General features: G+C 39.9%; 1 protein-coding gene across 4 annotated transcripts in view; it reads right to left on the bottom strand.

The window, feature by feature from the left end:
* The window catches only part of snphb (syntaphilin b), a 28,219-nt gene extending 13,683 nt beyond the window's left edge, over positions 1-14,536 (bottom strand). For 2 of the 4 annotated variants that reach the window (XM_051425504.1, XM_051425502.1), the window contains exons 1-2: positions 14,306-14,535; positions 4,324-4,454 (exon numbers count right to left, since the gene is read on the bottom strand). In XM_051425504.1, the coding sequence (XP_051281464.1) occupies positions 4,324-4,373 (50 nt within the window). In that variant the 5' untranslated portion in view covers positions 4,374-4,454; positions 14,306-14,535. Of the gene's footprint in view, positions 1-1,083; positions 1,231-4,323; positions 4,455-14,305 lie in introns of all 4 variants that reach the window. The other 2 variants (XM_051425501.1, XM_051425503.1) reach the window with 2 other exon arrangements.
* Between the last annotated feature and the right edge of the window lie 6,073 nt (positions 14,537-20,609).

The raw sequence follows: 20,609 nt of genomic DNA on the forward strand, positions 1-20,609 counted from the left end.
GTTATTTATAGTGGGTTTTCTGAAGGATATTTTAAATCAGGTAGGCAGGTCGGCACTGCAGCAATTGACCGTTCACTAAACCCCGCCAATCATTGCTTAACAGCTGTAACTGGTCATGGCAGACCTTTGGATTTCTCCACATACTAAAACGTCGTGCATATGGGGCTGTAGCAATGGGCTGTAGCAAGAGAGATACTCTGGTTCTAAGTCCAGGTGAAATAAAAATTTAATTTTAATCCTTTGAGATTGCACCTTAAGTTATAGAGGACCCATATTTAACAATGTATGCTAAAAATCAACAAAAGCTAAATTTCTTTTTTTTTTAAATCAAAATCCGTTGATTTTCTCTTCCTGTAAAATTAAATATGATAACTCGCTAAATGTTAACTGCTGCTGTAGCTGCTGTTACATGTAACTGAACGGGGCTCAGCAGCCTCCCAGTGGACACAACCTCCGAGACAGAAAGTTGACAACAGCGGTACTGAGGTGACATACGGAGGTTCCAGATGGACTTGTTGCTAAAAGAAGATAACTGTCACCGATAGTAATGTTAGAAACCGGCAAACAAAACCACCTCGGTACTGAATTCCCTGTCCCACTATTGGCACTATTTAAAATTTTGTGTTTTTCTTTCCAAAACCAAAAACACAAGAGAAGAAATGTAAGAACTAGATTAAATAGTGTGTTTATCTGCTGTAACATTAGCTGCAATCAGTTCACTAGGCTTCAATATCCCAAACCTCTGGTTGGAAACCGCTGCTTTAATGAACTAGCTGGCTCCAGCTGATTCAATTTTCAGCTGATATACGAGAGAAAGACTTTTAATGGAAGTCTGCCATGTCATCATTATAAACATAAGTGAATTTAAGGCTTGACAAGTGTAGAAACACAAAGTAAGGGGGCGGAGCTTAGCAAACGGACAATATGATAATGGACAGAAAACCGTGTAATCCGTGAGACAGGTAGCATAAATGTTGCCTGTGTGTTGTAGTTGGTCTTGTTTTAGTGGCTACAGTGCATGCCGGAGCTACAGATACAGCTACGGAGCATGCTGTCTGAGACTGTAACTGAAGTGAGTCTCACGCAGGGGGCGCTGGCACAGGAATTGCCACCGGTGCCGTGGCCCCTGGCACAGCCGTCCCCGACGCCGGCTTGGGCACAGGGACGGGCGAGGACGCCAGTATTTGCTGCAAGCGGCGTTTGGGCTGCAGCGCCTTCAGAGGGTTGAATCTGAGGAAAAGAGACGAGAGAGAGGAGGACACCATAGCTACAGATTGGACTGTCTGTAGCTACACATTACCAATAAAACCAATACAAGCACTAATCAGATGCCTTGGCTTTAGAAAGGCAGTTATCTGTCTTTGACCCACACATAAACTTGAAACATCTGGATGAGACTACTGATTAAAACTCTTTAAATCACTCAACACAGTTCTTACAAGTAGACTTTTGGCAATACAGTGGAACTACGTGATACCTAAGCTCACCAGCCAATGTCAAAGCCAAATAGGCTCTTCATAGTATTAAAATAGTGACTGTGTAAAACTGGACCCCAGAGGTATGCTCAATCAATGCCCAACAATCATATTGTGTACATTGGGTATAAAACACACATTCTCTCAAAGTGGCTTAATGGATGTGGAAAAAGTAATCACTGGTCCATATAGACAACAAAACCTCAATAATACAGCCGTATCCTTTAACCTGTGTCCAGTAAACAGGCCAGTAGCTGTAGGAGAGAACACATCAATACACTCAATAAAACTGGTTGCAGTAAACTTGCTGTTCACTGGTCAGTGTGTAGGAGGCGGCTGACCACATCTAGTTTATTTTAAGTCCCTCTTCTTGTCAATAACAGCCTGGCGCCTCCATCAGGATCATTAGAGCTAATTTAAAACCATACAGAAACAAACTGAGATAAAATGCTGACACAACGATGGCTGCAGCAGAGCAGAATAGAAAAAGAGAGAGCCAAGTAGGAGCTCAGGGTGCCAGGGTTTTTATTCATGTTTAAAAAACAACTTACTAATGCTTTATGAGTTATAAGCCATTGATTAGAACAACTTTTGGGAGTGGACTCCGGGAACATGACTTGGACATGGGTCAGACTCATGTGAGAGATACTTAATAAGCTGTTTAAAAAGTCTGCCACAAATCAATTAATGTTCCTTCATTTCCGGATCAAACGCTATTCATTCCCAGCAAGTTGACTCTTAATCCCCCAGATTCACTTGGTTTAAACCTATCCAACAGCATTCAATGTAGATGCAAGAGAGGAGAGGAACTAACGGCCGTTCATTCTGTTGGTTTAGGACTTGGGACTTGTCATCTTGACTTGAACTTGACTGTCTTGACTCGGGACTTGAATTTAAAGCCTTGAGAAAACAATGACTTCCCACCTCTGGCAGACAATAAAGCCCACAATAAAACATCATATTTTTTTGTAATTAGTAATGTTAATAAGTTGTCATTAACTGTGATCCGGATGCTCTGCAGTACTTTTGTGGACGGTCAGAGGTCGGACTGTCCACTGGAGCAGTCCACCTGATGAACTTAAAGGTAAAAAGACAAAGCAAGAGTCCTGCTGAAGAAGAATAAACACCAGCCTGGCAACCCAATCTCTCATAGAGAAAGAACTGATCTATAAGCTTTAGTTAAAGATTTGTTAACCATTAATGAAGCCATTGGTTACAACTTCTAAAACAGGCCCCAAATTAGAAAGTGGCACCAAGCTCTGTAAGGATTCTTCAAACAGCTGGTTACATTGGAGGACAGCTGTGCTCAAAAAGTGTTTAGGTTAGAAATAATTATGCTACACACAGACATACACAAAGCACACAGAGTATGGCTTTACACACAAAATTTGTGCTAAATAGGTCATCTCACAGGGTTCATTTGTTAATTTGGAAATCCGCAACATAACTGCGCTACATGGAGAAACTCAACAAAGGCTGATACAAGGAAGAGAACATGTAGAAAACGTGAGTAAGTAGGATGAGTTAATACACACCACAGGAAACATCTGGACCTGTATCTATCAAGTGTCTCAGAATTAAGACTATAAACAGTAAGAGTAATTTCTGAAGCTTCTTTCACTGACTTTCAGAGTGGAGAAGGACTCCAGATAAAGAGTGTGTTGTTGCTGTTTTACAACCATCTGCAGTATATATAATGGACAGGTCTGTGAAGTGTATGTAATGGCGAGCAGGGGGCAGCTCCATGGGCTGCAATAACACACTGATATCATGCAGTCTTAGAGAGAAATGACCTGACTTCTCACTTGATTTATTGGCTCAGTTAACGGTTTCCTAATGAGTTTATGGTCTCAATTACTTATTTTCAAGTCTTCTTCCATACAGCATGATGTTCATTTAGTAAATTATGGTCCCATTTAGAGTAAAATAGGCAATAAAGCGGGGTAGGGTTTTAGGAGCTCTAGAAGGAATCAGAGGAACCTGATTTTGTCACAGATTATCTGTCTTATGTACTACTGTCAGGATATAGTGAATGTTGCATATATTGTGCAGTATTGCACATGTGCCAATGGTGCTGCACTTCCACTGTCCAATTGCCATTCCAACAACACTCCTTGTTAAAGGTGTTTGTTGTATTTTTGTTAAAATAAGTGTTAAATAGCTCGACATTCTGACAGCCATCATTGATAGTGTTCAGTCAGTAACATGGGTCCCAGTCCCTCCTACCTGCAATAAACAGAGTAAATTCTCTGGTATAGCGTTCCCATGTTATCCAATCAGGAGAGAGAACAAAGAGGTGGAGGACTGCTAACTGCAAGAATGGTTTAATTTACAGGTAAGTGATATTTGCTCATTTCTGTAACAATATGACCAATATGAAACAGCTTGTGGAAATTAATCTGATGAAGTTTGATTTATTGCTGCTGTATTTGTGGTTGTTACAGACCCAAATCATCATTGCTGCAAAGCTACATTTTCCCTGTTGCTGTAAATTTGTGAGGAACATGTGTTGCTGTTATCATAAATGAATGTCACTCCTCCCACAGAACACATGTATGTTTCTGCCTCTATGTTCTGGTGACTCTCAAATATCAGCAGTGGTATTTAGCACTATTTCCACAGTTCAGAAATTTGATGAAATAGTTTTACTCCTAGTCCCAAAAATAGGACCAAAGTTGTGTCTCTCTAAGAATTTCTGGCCACTTAGAGCTCCTGCTCTGAAACACTTGATAAATAGAAGTCCTCATAAAGGAGTAACTTGAGCAACTTGTCCCTTGCATTCTTTTCAACTGTGGCTTTCTTACAGACAGAAAAAAAAACAGGTGATGGGTCCTTATTGGCTACCCACCGGCGAGAGCCCAACCCAGACCTCCGATTGGCTGGAGCAGGGGCAGACATGGGGGCCGAACAGCCTCTTGTGCAACCTTTAGCTTCTTCTGTCCTCACTGTGTCTCTCCGTTCTTCAGCACAACACAGAGCCTGGATGGAAAACACAGACACGACCGGTGAGATGATAGACACACAAAGAAGAGAGAGCAGTCAACAAAAGCAGTGACTGAGAAAGTGCTTGAGAAAGAGACAAAAAACAGGGTTTACTGAAGTTACACACACACAATACGATACGTATCACCATACAGGGGTTCCGGTTTAATATATTGTGATATATTGCGATTTAATTTTAAAAATCTAAATTTGACAAAAACTGTAATAATAAGGCTGTAAATTAGAAGATAAAGAACACACCACAGTTTGAATAAAATCTGAGCTAAAAAAAGCTAACTTTTTATGCAACCAGAACAATGGGATCTGCATTTGTATTTATCACTGTAACATCCAACAACACAGTCCTCAGTTTAAGTCTGCAACACTGCTTTCTGTTGGAGGTTTAACCCCAAAAATCCATACAGTGTTTTTGAGAATTAACACTATATAACAAAATAAAAAAAATAAAAAAAAAAAAAAAAAATATATATATATATATATATATGATATTTTCTTACACCCCTAATCTATAGTGAATGTGCATTTTTATGCTTTGGAGAGAGAGAGAGAGAGTGGAAATGACATCCTGTGATGAATACCAAGAATGTAAACAACTGGATTTGATTTCAAGACTCAGGGCAGTGCATGCTCTTCCTGGTCAATACATCAGATTTATTATTCAAAGTTCTCAGTTTCCTGAGCACTGCATATGTAGGTTTCACCAAGAGCAAGAGAGGACGATAATGATACAGAGGAGAAGGAGTCAGTCTTGCTGACTGCTCTGCGTTGGGCTCTGGATGCCTCAGCACGCAGCATGGTACTGCTGACTCAAGCTCTGACACTTAGCTGGCATAGACAGAACATCAGGGTTCAGCAGCCAATCACCCGCCGGCCATGAGGGAGAACAAACCAATCATTGCTCAACTGTCTCATCTCAGGCCAAATACCAGTGAGAGCGCCAGAAGTAAGTAAAGGGAGCTGACATTTTCATCTGCATGTAAGGACGTGTGTGTGTGTTCTCATGTGAGAGTTCCCATGTGCCTGTTTGGAGACGGAGAGATGAGGACAGAGCGTCTTATAAAAATTTCATCATTTATCCCCCCTGTCTGCGACCCCAGCAAGCGGTACAACGCTGGAAAAGGCTGAATGCAAATAGTGGGGTTGAGAACGAGAGAGACGCGTAGAGACAGAAGGAGAGAGCACGTGGAGGGGAAAGGAGGAGGATTACTCACATCAATAATGCATCACACACAACTCAGTGGGCTCTTGAGTGCTGGGTTTGTGTACTACATGTGTGTAAATGCAAGGCACCAGCTGTAAGTCACTTCCTGCTGTAACACCTCTACACGCTGACGGACTCCAGTCCTCTCTCCCACTACAGTCAGTTCTCAAACCTCCCTCATCCCCCATTCAGAAGCCCAAAAAAGATGCACAATTTTTATCAATCATTAACAACGACAGTTGACCAACGTACTTGTGTGGAATCTAATCAAAATACATGAGAAATGATCTAGGTTAAAGGCTTCAGCACCCATCAGACCCATGTTTTAATAAAACTTTAATCAAGGGAAAGTAGTTATTTACATTGGCTGTGACAGTGCAGATGTCACACTGGGTCACAGCTTTCCCTGTTACGTCACCTCAACCTCAACATTGCAAAAAAGCAATAGTACGGGTCTCTGGCATGAATACACAGAGGAAAACACATTGTGCACAAGAACACACAGATGTCGGGCAGGTTTGAGTGCCGCACATGTTCAGAGTAAATGGGCCTAATGCCTCCAAATCCTGTTTCATTAACATCCTTTAGTTTCAATCAATTATCAGTCTGCTGTATCATGTGATGTGAATCGTCATGATCAAAGTCTGAGTGATTCAAAGAGAGGAAGATGAAACACAGGGAGCAGGGCGGATAAATAGGGACAAACCTACAGCCATTGCTTAAATCGGATTGGCTGCTGGGACTGTTTAGATCAAACAGGGAATATAATTTTCGAATCTGCAGACATTTTTCCAAATATATATGGTCTTTTTTTATTCAATTTATCCCTAATAAGTCTAAAATGTGGCCATAACAGATAATTAAATCAAATTCTAAGTAAATTTGTTAAATTTGATAGCGTCTGACACCAAACTGAGGTGGCAGCAGGCATTTTTTAGGGATGGCAGCTGACATAGTATCACAGAGTGATTATTTTGAGATACTAGGTCAATATTTTGAGAAAGTTTCTCATTAATACTAGCTTACAAAATCTTTTTTTTCCTCGTCACATTGGCGGAAATGGGCTTCCAAACTTACTAGACTAAACATACACATTATTTGGAAAAACAGTATATACATATTCATTGCCTGTTGTGTAACATAGTTCTGATATTGGATTTTTCTTTTTATGTTTTACGATTTTACTATCCTACTCTACGCAGTGTGACGTAGGCTCTGGAAGGCAGCATGTTCTCTGGCCACTGTCGCAACAGACTAAAGCACATCACAGCACATCATACAGGATTTATTAAGTTAGGCCTGTTATGTAACACCATCGCTGTCCAAAGACAGCCTGAGAGAGGTTGACATGCAAGCAGCTTCTGCACTGACAAGACAGCAAGTAGAGATAGGGATCCAGAGTGAGGATTGGATGGAGAAAGAGGGGAAGAGAAGGAGAGGAAAGCCAATTGGACGAAAGGAGGAGGCGGCACAGACCTTGTGAAGGTGAGAAAGTGGAGACAAACAGGAGGAGCAGATGAGGAAGGGATAATAGAGAGATAGAGGATGGACAGCACAGTTTTGTGTGATAACCTGGATCATCCCCCTCTGTGTCTGCAGCAGAGGGGACACTGCGGCTGCTCTTCTTAGAGACAGTGTGTCCTTGCTTTCTATGGCGATATGACCTTGACTAATCTCATTATATATAAAACAAACGTTCTGCAGAGTTGGAGCGTACATGTGTGTTTTTGCACGACAGTCCATATATCACATAAAACAACGACAAACAGTTGACTTGAGAGGACAACCGCTGCTTGTAATACAATGCAATGCAAGAAAAGAGTTGAGCTGCAGAGACACAAAGTGGTAATAAAGCTCCCTTCCTCATCCAAACAGAGCAGACTGCAGCGGTAATGCAACTCACGACTTGCACCCCATAGGTCGGGACAGGCTGGGGAAGGGAGGGGTGTGTGTGTGTGTGTGTGTGTGTGTGGGAAAGTGTGACTCACACAAGCTACGCTCAAGAGTCTCCTTGAACACCCTGTGCGTTCCAATCCAACAAACAGTCAAATGCTAGCAAACAGAGGTTTACAGACTATTAGACGGCCCCGGGGTCAATAACACTGAGTCACTGCTGTTAATCCAGGAGACCCATTCAACCCTGTGTGTCTGTATGGATGTGTGTGCTGAGTGTTGCTCATCCAAAGACCCTCTGGTCCTTTCCAACACTTTTCCTTTTGCGTATTTGGACACTGATCAGTGAGAGGCACTGAATCATTTGTCTGCTGCGTGTGTTATTTATCAGAATCAGAATCAGAATGAGATTTATTGCCAGGTAGGTTTTTACACATACAAGGAATTTATCTTGGTGCAATGGTGCTTAAAATATACAATCACACAAAAATATCCTGTGTTTGTGTTCATGTTAGATCACTCAGAGGTCAACATTGTGCCGAGTCAGGCCGCTGTACCTCAGCAACTTGTCACTGTGTACTTAGCTGAACATCTGCTGTCACCATTCATGCTTACAGTAACAGAAATGCCAGAAGACGTTTCAGAAATGTCACTCAACAGTTTCAGGTGAAAACGGACCCTTCCCAAGTCCCTTTGGTATGTGCTGGGCTCGTCTTTGTTGAAAAGTCAATCACATTTTGAAGGTGGTTAAAGATAATATATTAGATAGCTAGTTAGATAGTGTTTTGCTAACATTTGCCAGCTATCAGGTCCAGTGAGTAGGATATAGTGGCATCTAGTGGTATAGTTGCAGATTGCAACTCGCTCGCTTCACCCTCCCCTTTTAAGAGCAAGAGAGAAGCTATGGTGGCTGTGAAAAACGCAAACGCCACTATCTAGTCAGTGTTTGGTTTGTGGGCTACTGTAGAAAGATAAAGATACAACATGGTGGACTGCATGGAAGGCATCTGCAACGGCTCATTCTAAGGTAACAAAAACATAATGATTCTTATTTTCAGGTTATTACACACATACCTATTAATATTTTATTCAATTTCTGCCTATAGAGCCTCCTAAATGTTAAACACTGGACTTAAGATGTGATATATAGCCTATATGTTCCTTTTATCTTGTCATTTCAACACAGATGAGCCTAGCACATAGCATACCTTGGTGCACAAATGAAAAAAGGTGACTGTGGTTCTGACCGAGGTTTGCTCAACTCTTACTGGACAAAACACAATGGGGTGGGTTTAGCTTAAGTTTAGCTTAGCATAAGAATGCATGCACGGTGGAACCTGCTAGCCTGGCTCTGTTCAGAGATATTAAAATTGCAAACAGTAAAAACACCAACTTCTATTCTTAGTCCAAATTAATTAATAATTCATACAAATTATAAAAAAGTCAACCTTGTTCTCTGTTATGGCACCAGACCAAGCCAGTATCTTACTTCAACAACAGTGAGTCCTGATAACAAAGAGAGAAAGTTCTGTTGAGTTGTACAGTAAGAGGTGTATAAACTGGGCAGTATGTTGAATTGGGCTGCAGTATCAATGAAAATGAAATACAATGGAGATTGAGACTAACATTTCTTGGTTATATAACTAAACAATAGTGTTGAGAAGAACGGTTCTTTTTTCACTCACCGCCACTAGTGAACAACTCTTTTGGTTCTATATTTTTCTCTGACTCCGAGTTGGACGTTAACTTGGCTCTTATGCACATAAGCAGGATTTTTGGATTCACTTCTGCTTGCAAATCGAGTTGACTCCTTCCTCTTTAAGAGTCGTTCAAAAAGAATGATTCATTATAAAATAATAATATAATAATATAAAATAAAAGTGAACTCGTGTTTTACCAGTTAAATGCTTTAAATGTGACGCTGCAGCAGTAGGAAAAGTTCAGATGTAATTCGCAATAACTTAGTAGACCATTTTCTTCCAGGAATAAAAGTATCGAGGCTGCAGGGTGCACACGCAGCAATGGGACAGCTCCCCGAAAGTGGAACCAAAACATCTTGATAACCCGTGGCGGCTGGCTTTGATATGCAGTAGAGTTTTCTATGAGTCATCACACATTTTAAACATCAATATCATAGACGATCACATTCATTTAATTGTGGGAAGCCAAAATCATGATTGTGATTAATATTCGATAAATTAATTAATAATGCAGCGCTACATATCATATCCTGTTTGCTTAACCCAAATATTTATTTATTTTTCGGCAGAGCCAGGCATTTCTGTTTCTGTATGTTCCAAACTAAAGTTGAGAAACTTTCATCTGATCTAAATAATGATCTCTCTATCTGAACAGATGATGTTGATGAGTAATCCTCTTATCTGGATAGACTGCACAGTCAGCAGCTTCTATTAGCATGCTGCCTGGGAAACACCAACATTTGTGCTACTCTAGGTTCTATAAATACTCACAGTTGTGCAAGAACAAGAGGAGGTGGATATTTTAATTGTGAAACTGACATTTTCTTCCATAAAAGATCCTGTGTACTTTAGTAAAATAACATATTGTGTGTGAATAGTTTATGTGAATAAAAAGGAAAGAGCTTCAAAGCCTACTGTAATAATACCAAAAACCTGTTTGTGACTATGTTTGTTTGTTAGCTGGAGCCAGGTTTGGTCCCTGATGTCTAGTGGAAGAAAATCAGACCCATGGGACTCCTGTTTCATATCAAACACAGAGGTCAGTAAGTTACAGTTACAATCTGCTTCTACTGTATTTGATTATGGGATGCTCTGTGGTTGAAAAATGCCTCTATTCAAGTGTTAAATAAAATTGACATGTGTTCAACCCTTTTATTATCTGACAGTTAAAGGACCAAACAACAAATTATGAATATAATCTGCAGTTGCAGCCCTCCAAGAGTGAAGCATGAACACACACATTCATCAGACCTGTCCTCAGTAAACGCAGGATGAAAATAACATTCTGTAAAGAGCACAAACACTGACTTTTAGTTTTCCCAGTGTACACAGATCAGCCCAATCCTGCAGAGTCACCCTACTGCAGCAGCGGATGCAGACTAGCTTAGCTAAGATCCAGCAGAGCACAGCAATAAAGCTACAGCACAGCTCTTACTGGACCATCAATCAACATAACACTTAACACAGAGGGTGAAAGGGGAAAAAGAGGGAGTGGAAGATTTTGCAAATTTTCCAAATAATTGAAAAAATATCTTTAATAATTAACCCCATTTAATGGCCCAGCAAAGCATTTATGTCAGACTTTGGTACACTATACTCTCACTGGATTTTGACAACATTTAGCCCTCTTTTGGCTGCAAGTTCTGGGTACAATGCTGTTAGTTTGACTGTGTAAAGTTCCAAAGCACTTTACACAGCTCTCTTATCTGAGATGACTGGGAACCTCTTAATCAGGTCATAAACTCAAAATATCTTTGGCCATGGGTTTGTCATTAGTGAGCCAAGCAGCAGCGATTAAGGCGCTACGGCCTAAGTGATCATGCTAATAGTCTGTGTGAACTATGTTTCTCGGGGGCAAGACAAGCAAAGAGCATTGATAAAAACAGGAAATCAATATTCAATCACGTTAATACCATGTGGGAGGAGACAACACAAATTAATCTCTCTACTCTGTCTACATCAGGCTCCATTCAGGATGAAGATGCATTGATAAGACAGCAGTAATTCATTTGTAGTTTTTTCTTTATAATAAAAATAGCACCATATCCTTATGGCGAATGCCTATTCACATATCCAGCAGCAACATAGGCATTTAAAGTTGTGTTTCTGGTAATCGTATGAATAGAAGACCAAGATTCACTCTCTTGTAGCTCTGTTTTGGTCTCCATCATATCCTGGGAGAAATATGTGGCTTTAGCTGCAAAAGACTCCACTGTGTTCACCAGCTTGTCGCTACATTTGACTGTTGACCTGCTGTTTGGTGCTGTTTTGGTATTATACTGTTGGCTTATCAGAGCTTTTTGCTGATAAACAGTTGGAAATGGGAAATGAAAATGGTAAGACTAAACCAAAACAGTGAGGTTGTGGACTGTAAAAAACAATGAGCTCAAAGACAATAAATAGCTCTGTAGAGACTGAGGGGAACTACTGAGTCAGATCATAATGGGTTTTTCACCACGAGTAAGACCATTCACATTACACTATTGGCTACAACCAAGATATTTACACTAACTACAACAACCCAACTTGTAACCTGGTAAATCAGGTTTAAAGGACCAGTACGAAGGATTTAGTGGCATCTATCAGTGTAGTTGCAGATGGAAACTCCCTCACTTCACCCTCCCCTTCCAAGTGCGGAGGAGAAACTACAGTGGCCGCGAAATGTCCAAAAAAATAAATTATAAAAAGGGCACATTCATCATAAGCCCTATTTACATGTGATTATACACTGATGAAAACACACCTATGAATATTATATTCCAATAGATCCTCCTAAACACACACTGGACCTTTAATACAGGCATTTTAAAACATAGCACTGAAAAACCCCTGTTTTTAATTAAATAATCAGTGGATCCATAAAATAAAAGGTACAAGTGAAGAATCATGGGAAATATGAAAAAAACGATAGCAAATGCAGAAATGATATAATTTTTAAAGACTTTTCTCTAATAAAACAACGTAAGCCTATAGTTTGACACGGTCAGGCCTCGAGAAACTCTTGAAACAGTCTACAAACAGAATGGATGACTGCTCACTGTTGGACATATACAAACTATGACAGGGGTCACGTGTAGACAAGGCTTTTCTCTTAAGGGTAACAAGCCAAAATGTTCCACTGTCCTATACCATAAGGAATAACTTAAGCATTAAGTTTACTGCTACTTTCAAACATCATGTTGCACCCATACACACTTTTCCCCTCAGAGCTACTCAGCTATTGGTAACACTGTATACCATAAACATACAGTGCAAACACCTGAGATTGAAAGTGGTGTGTTTTGCTGCTCATACAGGCAAAAACGACTTAGACAGATCTGCTGTCCCCTCCCCTGCAGCAAGAGCAACCATGGAGTTAAATGGTGTGATCAGCACTACAAGTACACTTCAGATAGCTACATCCTCTACACAAAAGAGGTGATAAACAACAATCAGGAGGCTATGGTGATTTTGAATGAAGACCTGAAATTAACTGTTGGTCCTGTGAGACCACTGCTGTGGTGTTATGCTCTTATAGGGATCAATAATTCTGTCTGTGGTTAGAATTATCATAGAGAAAAAAGGCAGAATTAGAGATTTTCCCACCACGGGCGCATCTGAGCAAACAGCATGCTGTGAAAATGACTGCCAAGTCACCATGGCGACGGTCAGTCCGCCACTTGTGAGGAACGTGAGCAGAAGGAGAGCTGCCATTGGCTGAGAGTGCTGAGGAACAGGATGGAGGAGCCTACTGCTGACAAGTGGCCATGCTACAAAGGGTGAAAGTGACCAGTAAAGAACACAGAGCTTCGTCCCTGTGCTCAGGGCATGCTGTGTTTCTGCTCTACACACTCTTGCATTTCAGGACTCAAATATAAATAAAGGTTCATATGCATAAAAGGGTTACTGAACAGGCCTACGCGTCAAAGGCCCAGGGACCAAAGGGTCAAAACGACTAGGAACTGATGTAAACGACCAAAAAGAAACTCAAAACAACTACAAAGAAGCACATAACGACTACAAAGAGACAAAAATTACAACATAAAAACTACACATAAAAGAACAACAGAAAGACTAAAAACAACCACAAAGCACTCAGTCTGGGTGTCTTACTCCTATGTTGGAATGGGGCGGGGGGCCTTCTACATCTCTATGCCCAGGGGCCCACTGTCTCCTAATCACCATGTTCACATGTTAGACAATAGTTAGTATTTTGAGTACAAGAGCGGTAGATTATGAGACCACCAGTCAGTATCAGTTGTCCAGATAAATCATGTGTTTTGTGCCAAGACTGTTCAGGAAGATCTGAGAGTCTCCAACCACTACTACACTCATCCATTCATTTCTAATGGCACTGTGTTACATTAAGAAATGGGCTTCTAGGCTTTTATTGTACAGAGGTGGAATAGTAATTCAATTAACACTGAGCTAACCCCATACAGCCTCGTGGAGACTGTATAAAGCTTTGATATCATTACAGTAATTCAGTCGCAGCATTTGGAAGCCACACTGAAAGGAGCTGTTATGTTCCAGGTGGGAACGTGCGTTCCTGAAAAACAGAAATGCTGCAAGGTCAAACTGCAGCGCCAGGCGACCTGTCACGACTTTGTTTCCTACAAACATGGATGTCACTTACTTTGGCTCTAAGACACAGTGGGGTGTTTGTCCATGCAGGGCCAGGGGAGCCGTCTAATTACCAACAAAAGTACGATTCAGTATCTAACCTCTTATGACGCTGACACTGGTGGACAACATCTATCTGACGCCCAAAGGCCCCAGGGAGCTCCAGAATGGGCGCACAGGATGACAAGAGGCGCAAACATCTGCCGGGGCGCACTGCGCAGCATCCATCAGCTGCACCATAACAAACAGACAGGAAACAGCCCGAGCCTTGCGGAATAAACACCAAGCTCCACACGTTTCCTGCACGGTTACTCCATATTGATCCTGGATGCACAACACACTCTCTGCACTCCTAAAGGCGCAACCTCCGCAAACCGCCGGCTCTGCCGCGGCCAGTGGCCAATGATTTCAATGACAAGCTCAGGCCTTACCTGTGCGCCCTTTCCCGTGGCGCTGTTAGTCTTTTCGCGGTTCCATCGCCTCAGTTCGCCCTGCGGTTCTTCGCCAAGAGCTCCGCTGCTTGGAGCGGTGATCCTGGCTCACACACCCGGGGAGGAGGGGAGGAGAGGAGAGGGGGGGCCGGGCCAGGGGGATGCAGGAGGTGCGCTGGATGGCTGGCTGCCGCGTGAGGATAGGCACAAGGGTATATGGATGGAAGCATCTGCGTCACGTTACGTCGGATTCTTTTTCCCTTTTTTTTTTTAAAGGGAAACGCCACTCAGTTTGTTGAGGAAGGCTCAGTATATGGTGGCACATAGCTCACTGAACTGCAGGGCTCTGAGGATGCTGTCACTGAGGAGTGGCTGTTGGCATAATGCAGCATCTAAAATAAACTGCTCCTGCTCATTAACAAATAATTAAGTCTCTATGTGTTCGGCAGTAACTCATTACTGATAAGATTACTTTCCCCACTAACTAGTAGTGTAACTCATTACTAATATATTTCAGTAATAATATTAAAGTTACTCCCCCCCAAAACATAATTAGTTACAAGATTACTTTTGCTGTCACCTACTGATTTGAAATCCAACAGTCCAATCACATCCCTGGATTCATTTTTGTAATCGTAAACTAGCTGTTAATATTCTTTAATTTTAACAAACAAAACTGGATTTTAATCGCTGTGAGTCTGAATTTTGGGGAGAAAGGACACAATAAGCAATTTTGTGGGAAAAGTAATGAAATTAGTACTGTAACTAATTACTAGGGAGTAATATGTAAAGTAGTAATATTACTTTTGAAAAGAGTAATGAGTGATAAAATTAAAAAAAATGTGTGTAACAAGCCAAACACTGGTCAACACTTAATGGATTGAGGAATAATTCATTCTCATACTTTATTCATTTCTGTGCCACCAAATGATCTTGATCCAGTTACAGAGAATCAAGAAACTTTCATATATAGGAATTCTTGTGTTTTTGTTATGGCGCGGGTCACCTTCTATGGAGTCCGCCATGTTGAACCACCAAGTATCTACTGTAGCCCACAAGGGACAAACTAAGACAGGGGCATTTGCATTTCTCACACGATTCGCAACCAACAAAGGTTCTCTTCCGCACTTGGAAAGGGAGGGTGAGACGAGGGAGTTGCAAACTGAAACACTAAATCCTACACACTGGACCTTCTATGTTACAAGTTTTCTAAAATGTTAGGTTTAAATATGCAAATGAGGCATCATCAACACTAACTTCTGGTGAATTTAGGAGAAATCTACAGACACAAATAGACAGTGTAGGCTAATAAAATAAATGTGTATTTTGAGCACTTTCTTTCCACTAGTCTGAACGAAGACATGTTATGGAAACAAGCCCCAAATCTCAAAATTGTACCAGTGCATGACAAAAACGTTTTTGTTGTGTCTCCCCAAAAAAATCTAGCAAGTGTCTCTTGAAATATCAGGGGAGAAAGACCAAACATGTTTAACCTTTGACGCAATGGTTATACAGCAGCTATATCTGTGGCTTTAAGTAGGGTTAGGGATAGGGGGGAAGCTTTTGTTGTCCCTTGCCAAAGAAACAAAGACATCCAATAAATAAATCTTGTGTTTGTGCTTACAGTTGCAGTTCACAACAGAAGAGTCAATAACGTCCTCTCCATTGAGCTCAATAACTCTACAGTATCGTTGACCCAATGGAAACAACCTGGTCAGTAGTTCAAACAGTTACGACACAAGGCTGAATAATGAAATGAAAGTTTGTAGTTCCTTCATGCTACACACACATAGAAAAAGATAATCTAATTCCTAGATAACATAAAAGTAAAATAAAATAAAACAATACATACAGTTATTTATATACATACACATACTCCTATACACCCGGTTGTTTTATTTTTCTTCTCATTTCTGCTATCTAGTGGAAATATTGAAACACTCTGTCATGGACAGAACATGGAGCTGCAACAATTTCAATTATTCGATTAGTTGTCAACTATTAAATTAACAGCCAACTATTTTGATGAACTGTTTTGAATCCAAATTGTCTGATTTCAGATTCTCAGATGTGAATATATTCTGGTTTCTGAATATCTCTGGGTTGTGGACAAAACAAGACTTTTTAGGACGTCACCCTGGGCTTTGGGACAGTGACCAAACAACTAATCGATTAATCAAGAAAATGATCAACTGACTAATCAATAATTAAAATAATTGTTAGTTGCAGCCGTAGTTGTGATGAGTGAGAAATGGTGTCTGTGAATGTTTTTGACTATGGGACCTGTATCCAAAAACTTTTATCTCCATACTCTGTACAGAGACAGCGTGCATCATGTCAAACTCTCCAGTTCCATTGACTGTAATGTTAAAGCTTCACCAGCAGAGGTCACTAACTCATTACTTTCTCCAAATGGTCTGCATCATGTCCACTTCATCAACTCTGACTAACATCTTTACAGATGTATCTTAGAGAGAGTTTTAATGTGCTGCTGTTGATCATCTTGACCCCTCCAGTTTTCTTATGAAACATTTAGAGGCACTAATGTTGCAACGTTAACTTTTACTGTTACTATTTTACTATTTGTTCACCACTCTACACAGTATGCTAGAATCTTATTTATTGATTTTAGTTCGACTTAATTTTTATGATAACACATATCTTTTCAGATTTTTCAGAGATTTTCAGTTCAATAGAGCAGTGGTTCTCAACTTTTTGGTGTATTAATATGGGGGTCCATATTAATATACCTCAGGGCATATCTGATGTAGTCTCAGAGATCCCGTCAGATAAATTTGATTTGATCACCTTTGTTCTTTCCTAGCAACACACAAGACACTCCTGACTTTTGACCATCACTTGATCTGCCGCAGAAACTGTCAGTAGTTAAAGATGCAGTAAGGTAACTCTTATGAGACAAATACATTAAAAAATAAAGATAAAAATCAGGTTCTCGGCTCTGATTGGTTGTTTTCGTCTAGGCCCAGTGGATTCTTGCAAATGACATTAGGAGCACTAGGAGGAGCCAGAGGAACCAGATTGTTTCACAGATTATCTATCTTATGTTCTACTGTCAGGATATAGTGAAAGTTTCAGCAAATATTCCACAAAGTTATTTTCATAAAAGTTATCTACTGCAGCTTTAAAATCTTTGAACAGTCAATAACATCTGACAGAATCCTGACCACCTTGTAAAGGAAGCTACTCAGACATTGTATGTACTTAGAAGGTGAAATTATATCTCTGGAAACAGTGTTTACGAATCTGGTGGTTAGTATTTAATTCTTTGTGTGGTATGGAAATCGTAATGTCAGGAATAAACTTACTTTGCAGAGAATAGTACATATAGCTTGTGAAATTACAGGGAAGCTCCTAAAGTGCGAATTATGGATTGAATATAAAAAGGCAAGCTTTCAAGATCCCCCCCACACTCCTCACTCGCACTTAGAGCCCTCAGGGGGGCGCTATAGACAAGTCAGCAAGTCTTTCTTGCCAAATACAATAAGGATGCTGAATGCATACTTTAATCTACAGCTTTATTTTTATTTTCACTGTCTTTGGGCATTTTGAATCATATTGTTTGTTGATACAGCTTCTCTCCTCCTTGTCCTCATCACTGTGTGTTGAAGGTTATTGCAACCATTTGTGTTGTAGTAGTTCATACTTCAGGAATGTGACAAACAAATTGGATTTCTTAGAATGAATTATACTCTGAATTATGTGTTTTAAGCCAAACAGTAATGTAACGTAAAGTCATACATTATATTGTGAATGTTTTAAGTTGAGACTGGAAAATGCAGAATGTCTTTCTGAAACAGACTGCTTTGATTTCTTTTTTAAAATACTTTTTACATTCACTTCCTCTCCTGCTGATGTGTACTGGTGTCATTATACTCGCACACTTCCATCGACACTGTTTTCATGGTTATCAATCTTCTGTCTGACAAATCAGGGAATAGTCAGTTGAAAATGTGCTAATAAGCTTCTATTTCAATCATCATTAATATGACTCATTGACAACTCTGAAGAGCAGTCACGTCACACACACCATTCAATAAAGGAAATGAGCAGATCTCTATAACCTGGCAAGCTTTCACTCTCACTCATTATGCTTTGCTCCTTCCTGTTGTGTTCTTATCACAATATGGTGATGGCATCTGCTTTTATCTGGCACTTTTCTCAATAATAATGTCTGTAGGATTCTCTTCTGTAGCCTTTGGGGGGGGGATATTGTGCTTTCCAATTCACGCACTGCGGCTCGGATCATTGGAGATCACCCTGAGGGGAATAGCCTATTCCATCAAATAAAAGTACACAACATTTTATGCAATAAATGGTCCTATATTCTCTGACAGAAGATATTGTTTAAGTGGATGTTGTTTTATTTATTTCATATCTGATGCATCACAGAGACACTTGAGCTACAGAGTCAAAATGAAGCAGAGAATAAGGGATGGGATAAATATTTAATCTGTCAAAGCTTGAGAAAAGATAAAAGCAGAACAATAGAACAAAATTGTATTTGTTTACACATGGCACCTAATAAAAAGAAAGACATTCTGCATTTTCCAGTCTCAACTTAAAACATTCACAATATAATGTATGACTTTACGTTACATTACTGTTTGGCTTAAAACACATAATACAGAGTATAATTCATTCTAAGAAAGGGTACAATTATGTGAGCATAACTCAAAATAATTTCTGACAACATGTTAAACGATGGCGACACACTATATTTGTTATTGTCAACAAATCCCATGAAAAGACCAAAACCAACTTTCACAACCATCGACATATAAAAGATGCATGTCTCCACTTCCTCCTACTGTACAAAAATAAGGCCAAAATATCCTGGATAGGGCCAATGCCATCTTTCACCATTCAGAGCCAGTCTGTGCAGTAGTGATCAGATTAATCATCTTTCTTTAAAATTTCCTGTGATTCTTCACTTGTACCTTTGATGGATGCTTTTAAAAAATGGGTGCTTTTCTGAGAACCATTACCATCCAATGTTGTACTAATGTTTTCAGTGGGAAGTTTTGATTTAATTCCCAGAATGTTCTTCTTAAAAGTTAGGAGAAAAAGAGAAAACAAAACAGTCCAGCTATATTACGATGGAAGAGAAGAGAGAGCATTGTCGCATGGAAGGTATTAGAAAACTTATAGAATATTATGACAGGATCCCAGCCCTAACATTTTGCGATTTTATCTTATTTTATGTTTTATTAAAAAATGTAATCCATAATCTGTAACCTCAATAATGTTACCCAATTGGGGGGGCATCTCAGGCCCTAATGGTATTTTCCAAATGTTGCAATGTCAAATGTCTTCCTTTGTTATTGTGTAACATAATCTGTGCCTCTGAGAACATCCTAAAAACATCCTAAGAATGTTACAGTGTCTTAGTTAACGTTTAACCTTACTAGAACATTATTTGAAATGGTCAACATTCTTAAAATGTTCTTTAAATATTGTATTAAACTTTTTCTTTAAACTATACTCTACACCAGAACTTGTAGGGAATTACATTTACAGGCATGTTTTCATTAGTGTATAGTCACCAGAAAATAAGAATCGTTGTGTTTCCGTTACCTTAGAAAGAGTAATTTGTATCTGCAGAGGGAGTGGGTCCTATTCTGGTGGAGTCTGCCATATTTTGATTAGATAAGATTGATTACTTATTTATTTGATATGTTGAAGATCTATTTGTAGCTATTTTACCACCATGGCATGGCAGATTGCAACTAACTGAACACCGCTTGTGTCCGTATTTGATGAGCTGGGAATAAGAACAGGCTGTGAAGTGTATAGGAGAAACTATGGTAGCAGCAAAACTTAGTGTTTGTCCGTTCTGGGCTACTGTAGTAACATGGCGGTTCAACATGGCGGACTCCATGGAAGCCAACCCGCGGTGTCTTTAGAAAATAACGGCTCATTCGAAGGTAACAAAAACACAACGGTTCTTATTTTCAAGTGATTATACACTAATGAAAACATACCTATGAATATTATATTCCATTTCTGACAATAGATCCTCCTGAATGTTACACACTGGACCTGTAAATATCCCAGGTCCCACCACACAATAATACCCCAAATAAGTAATATGCATCACACCTGTCTGTGCCATTAACAAAATCTTTTTTAATATTTGAATTTATGATTGTCTAAACAGTGACAGTGCTGTCCATGTGTAATGATGGGTTATCTAACTAGAGTAAAATGTGTTTTCATTGTTACATCCTGTTGGCATACTGTGGGATTTACTTAAATGATTAGAGAGGTCATGTCCTGTATATGG

The sequence above is a fragment of the Dicentrarchus labrax genome, unplaced genomic scaffold (genome assembly GCF_905237075.1).
Source record: "Dicentrarchus labrax unplaced genomic scaffold, dlabrax2021, whole genome shotgun sequence".
In the NCBI taxonomy this organism is placed as follows: domain Eukaryota; kingdom Metazoa; phylum Chordata; class Actinopteri; family Moronidae; genus Dicentrarchus; species Dicentrarchus labrax.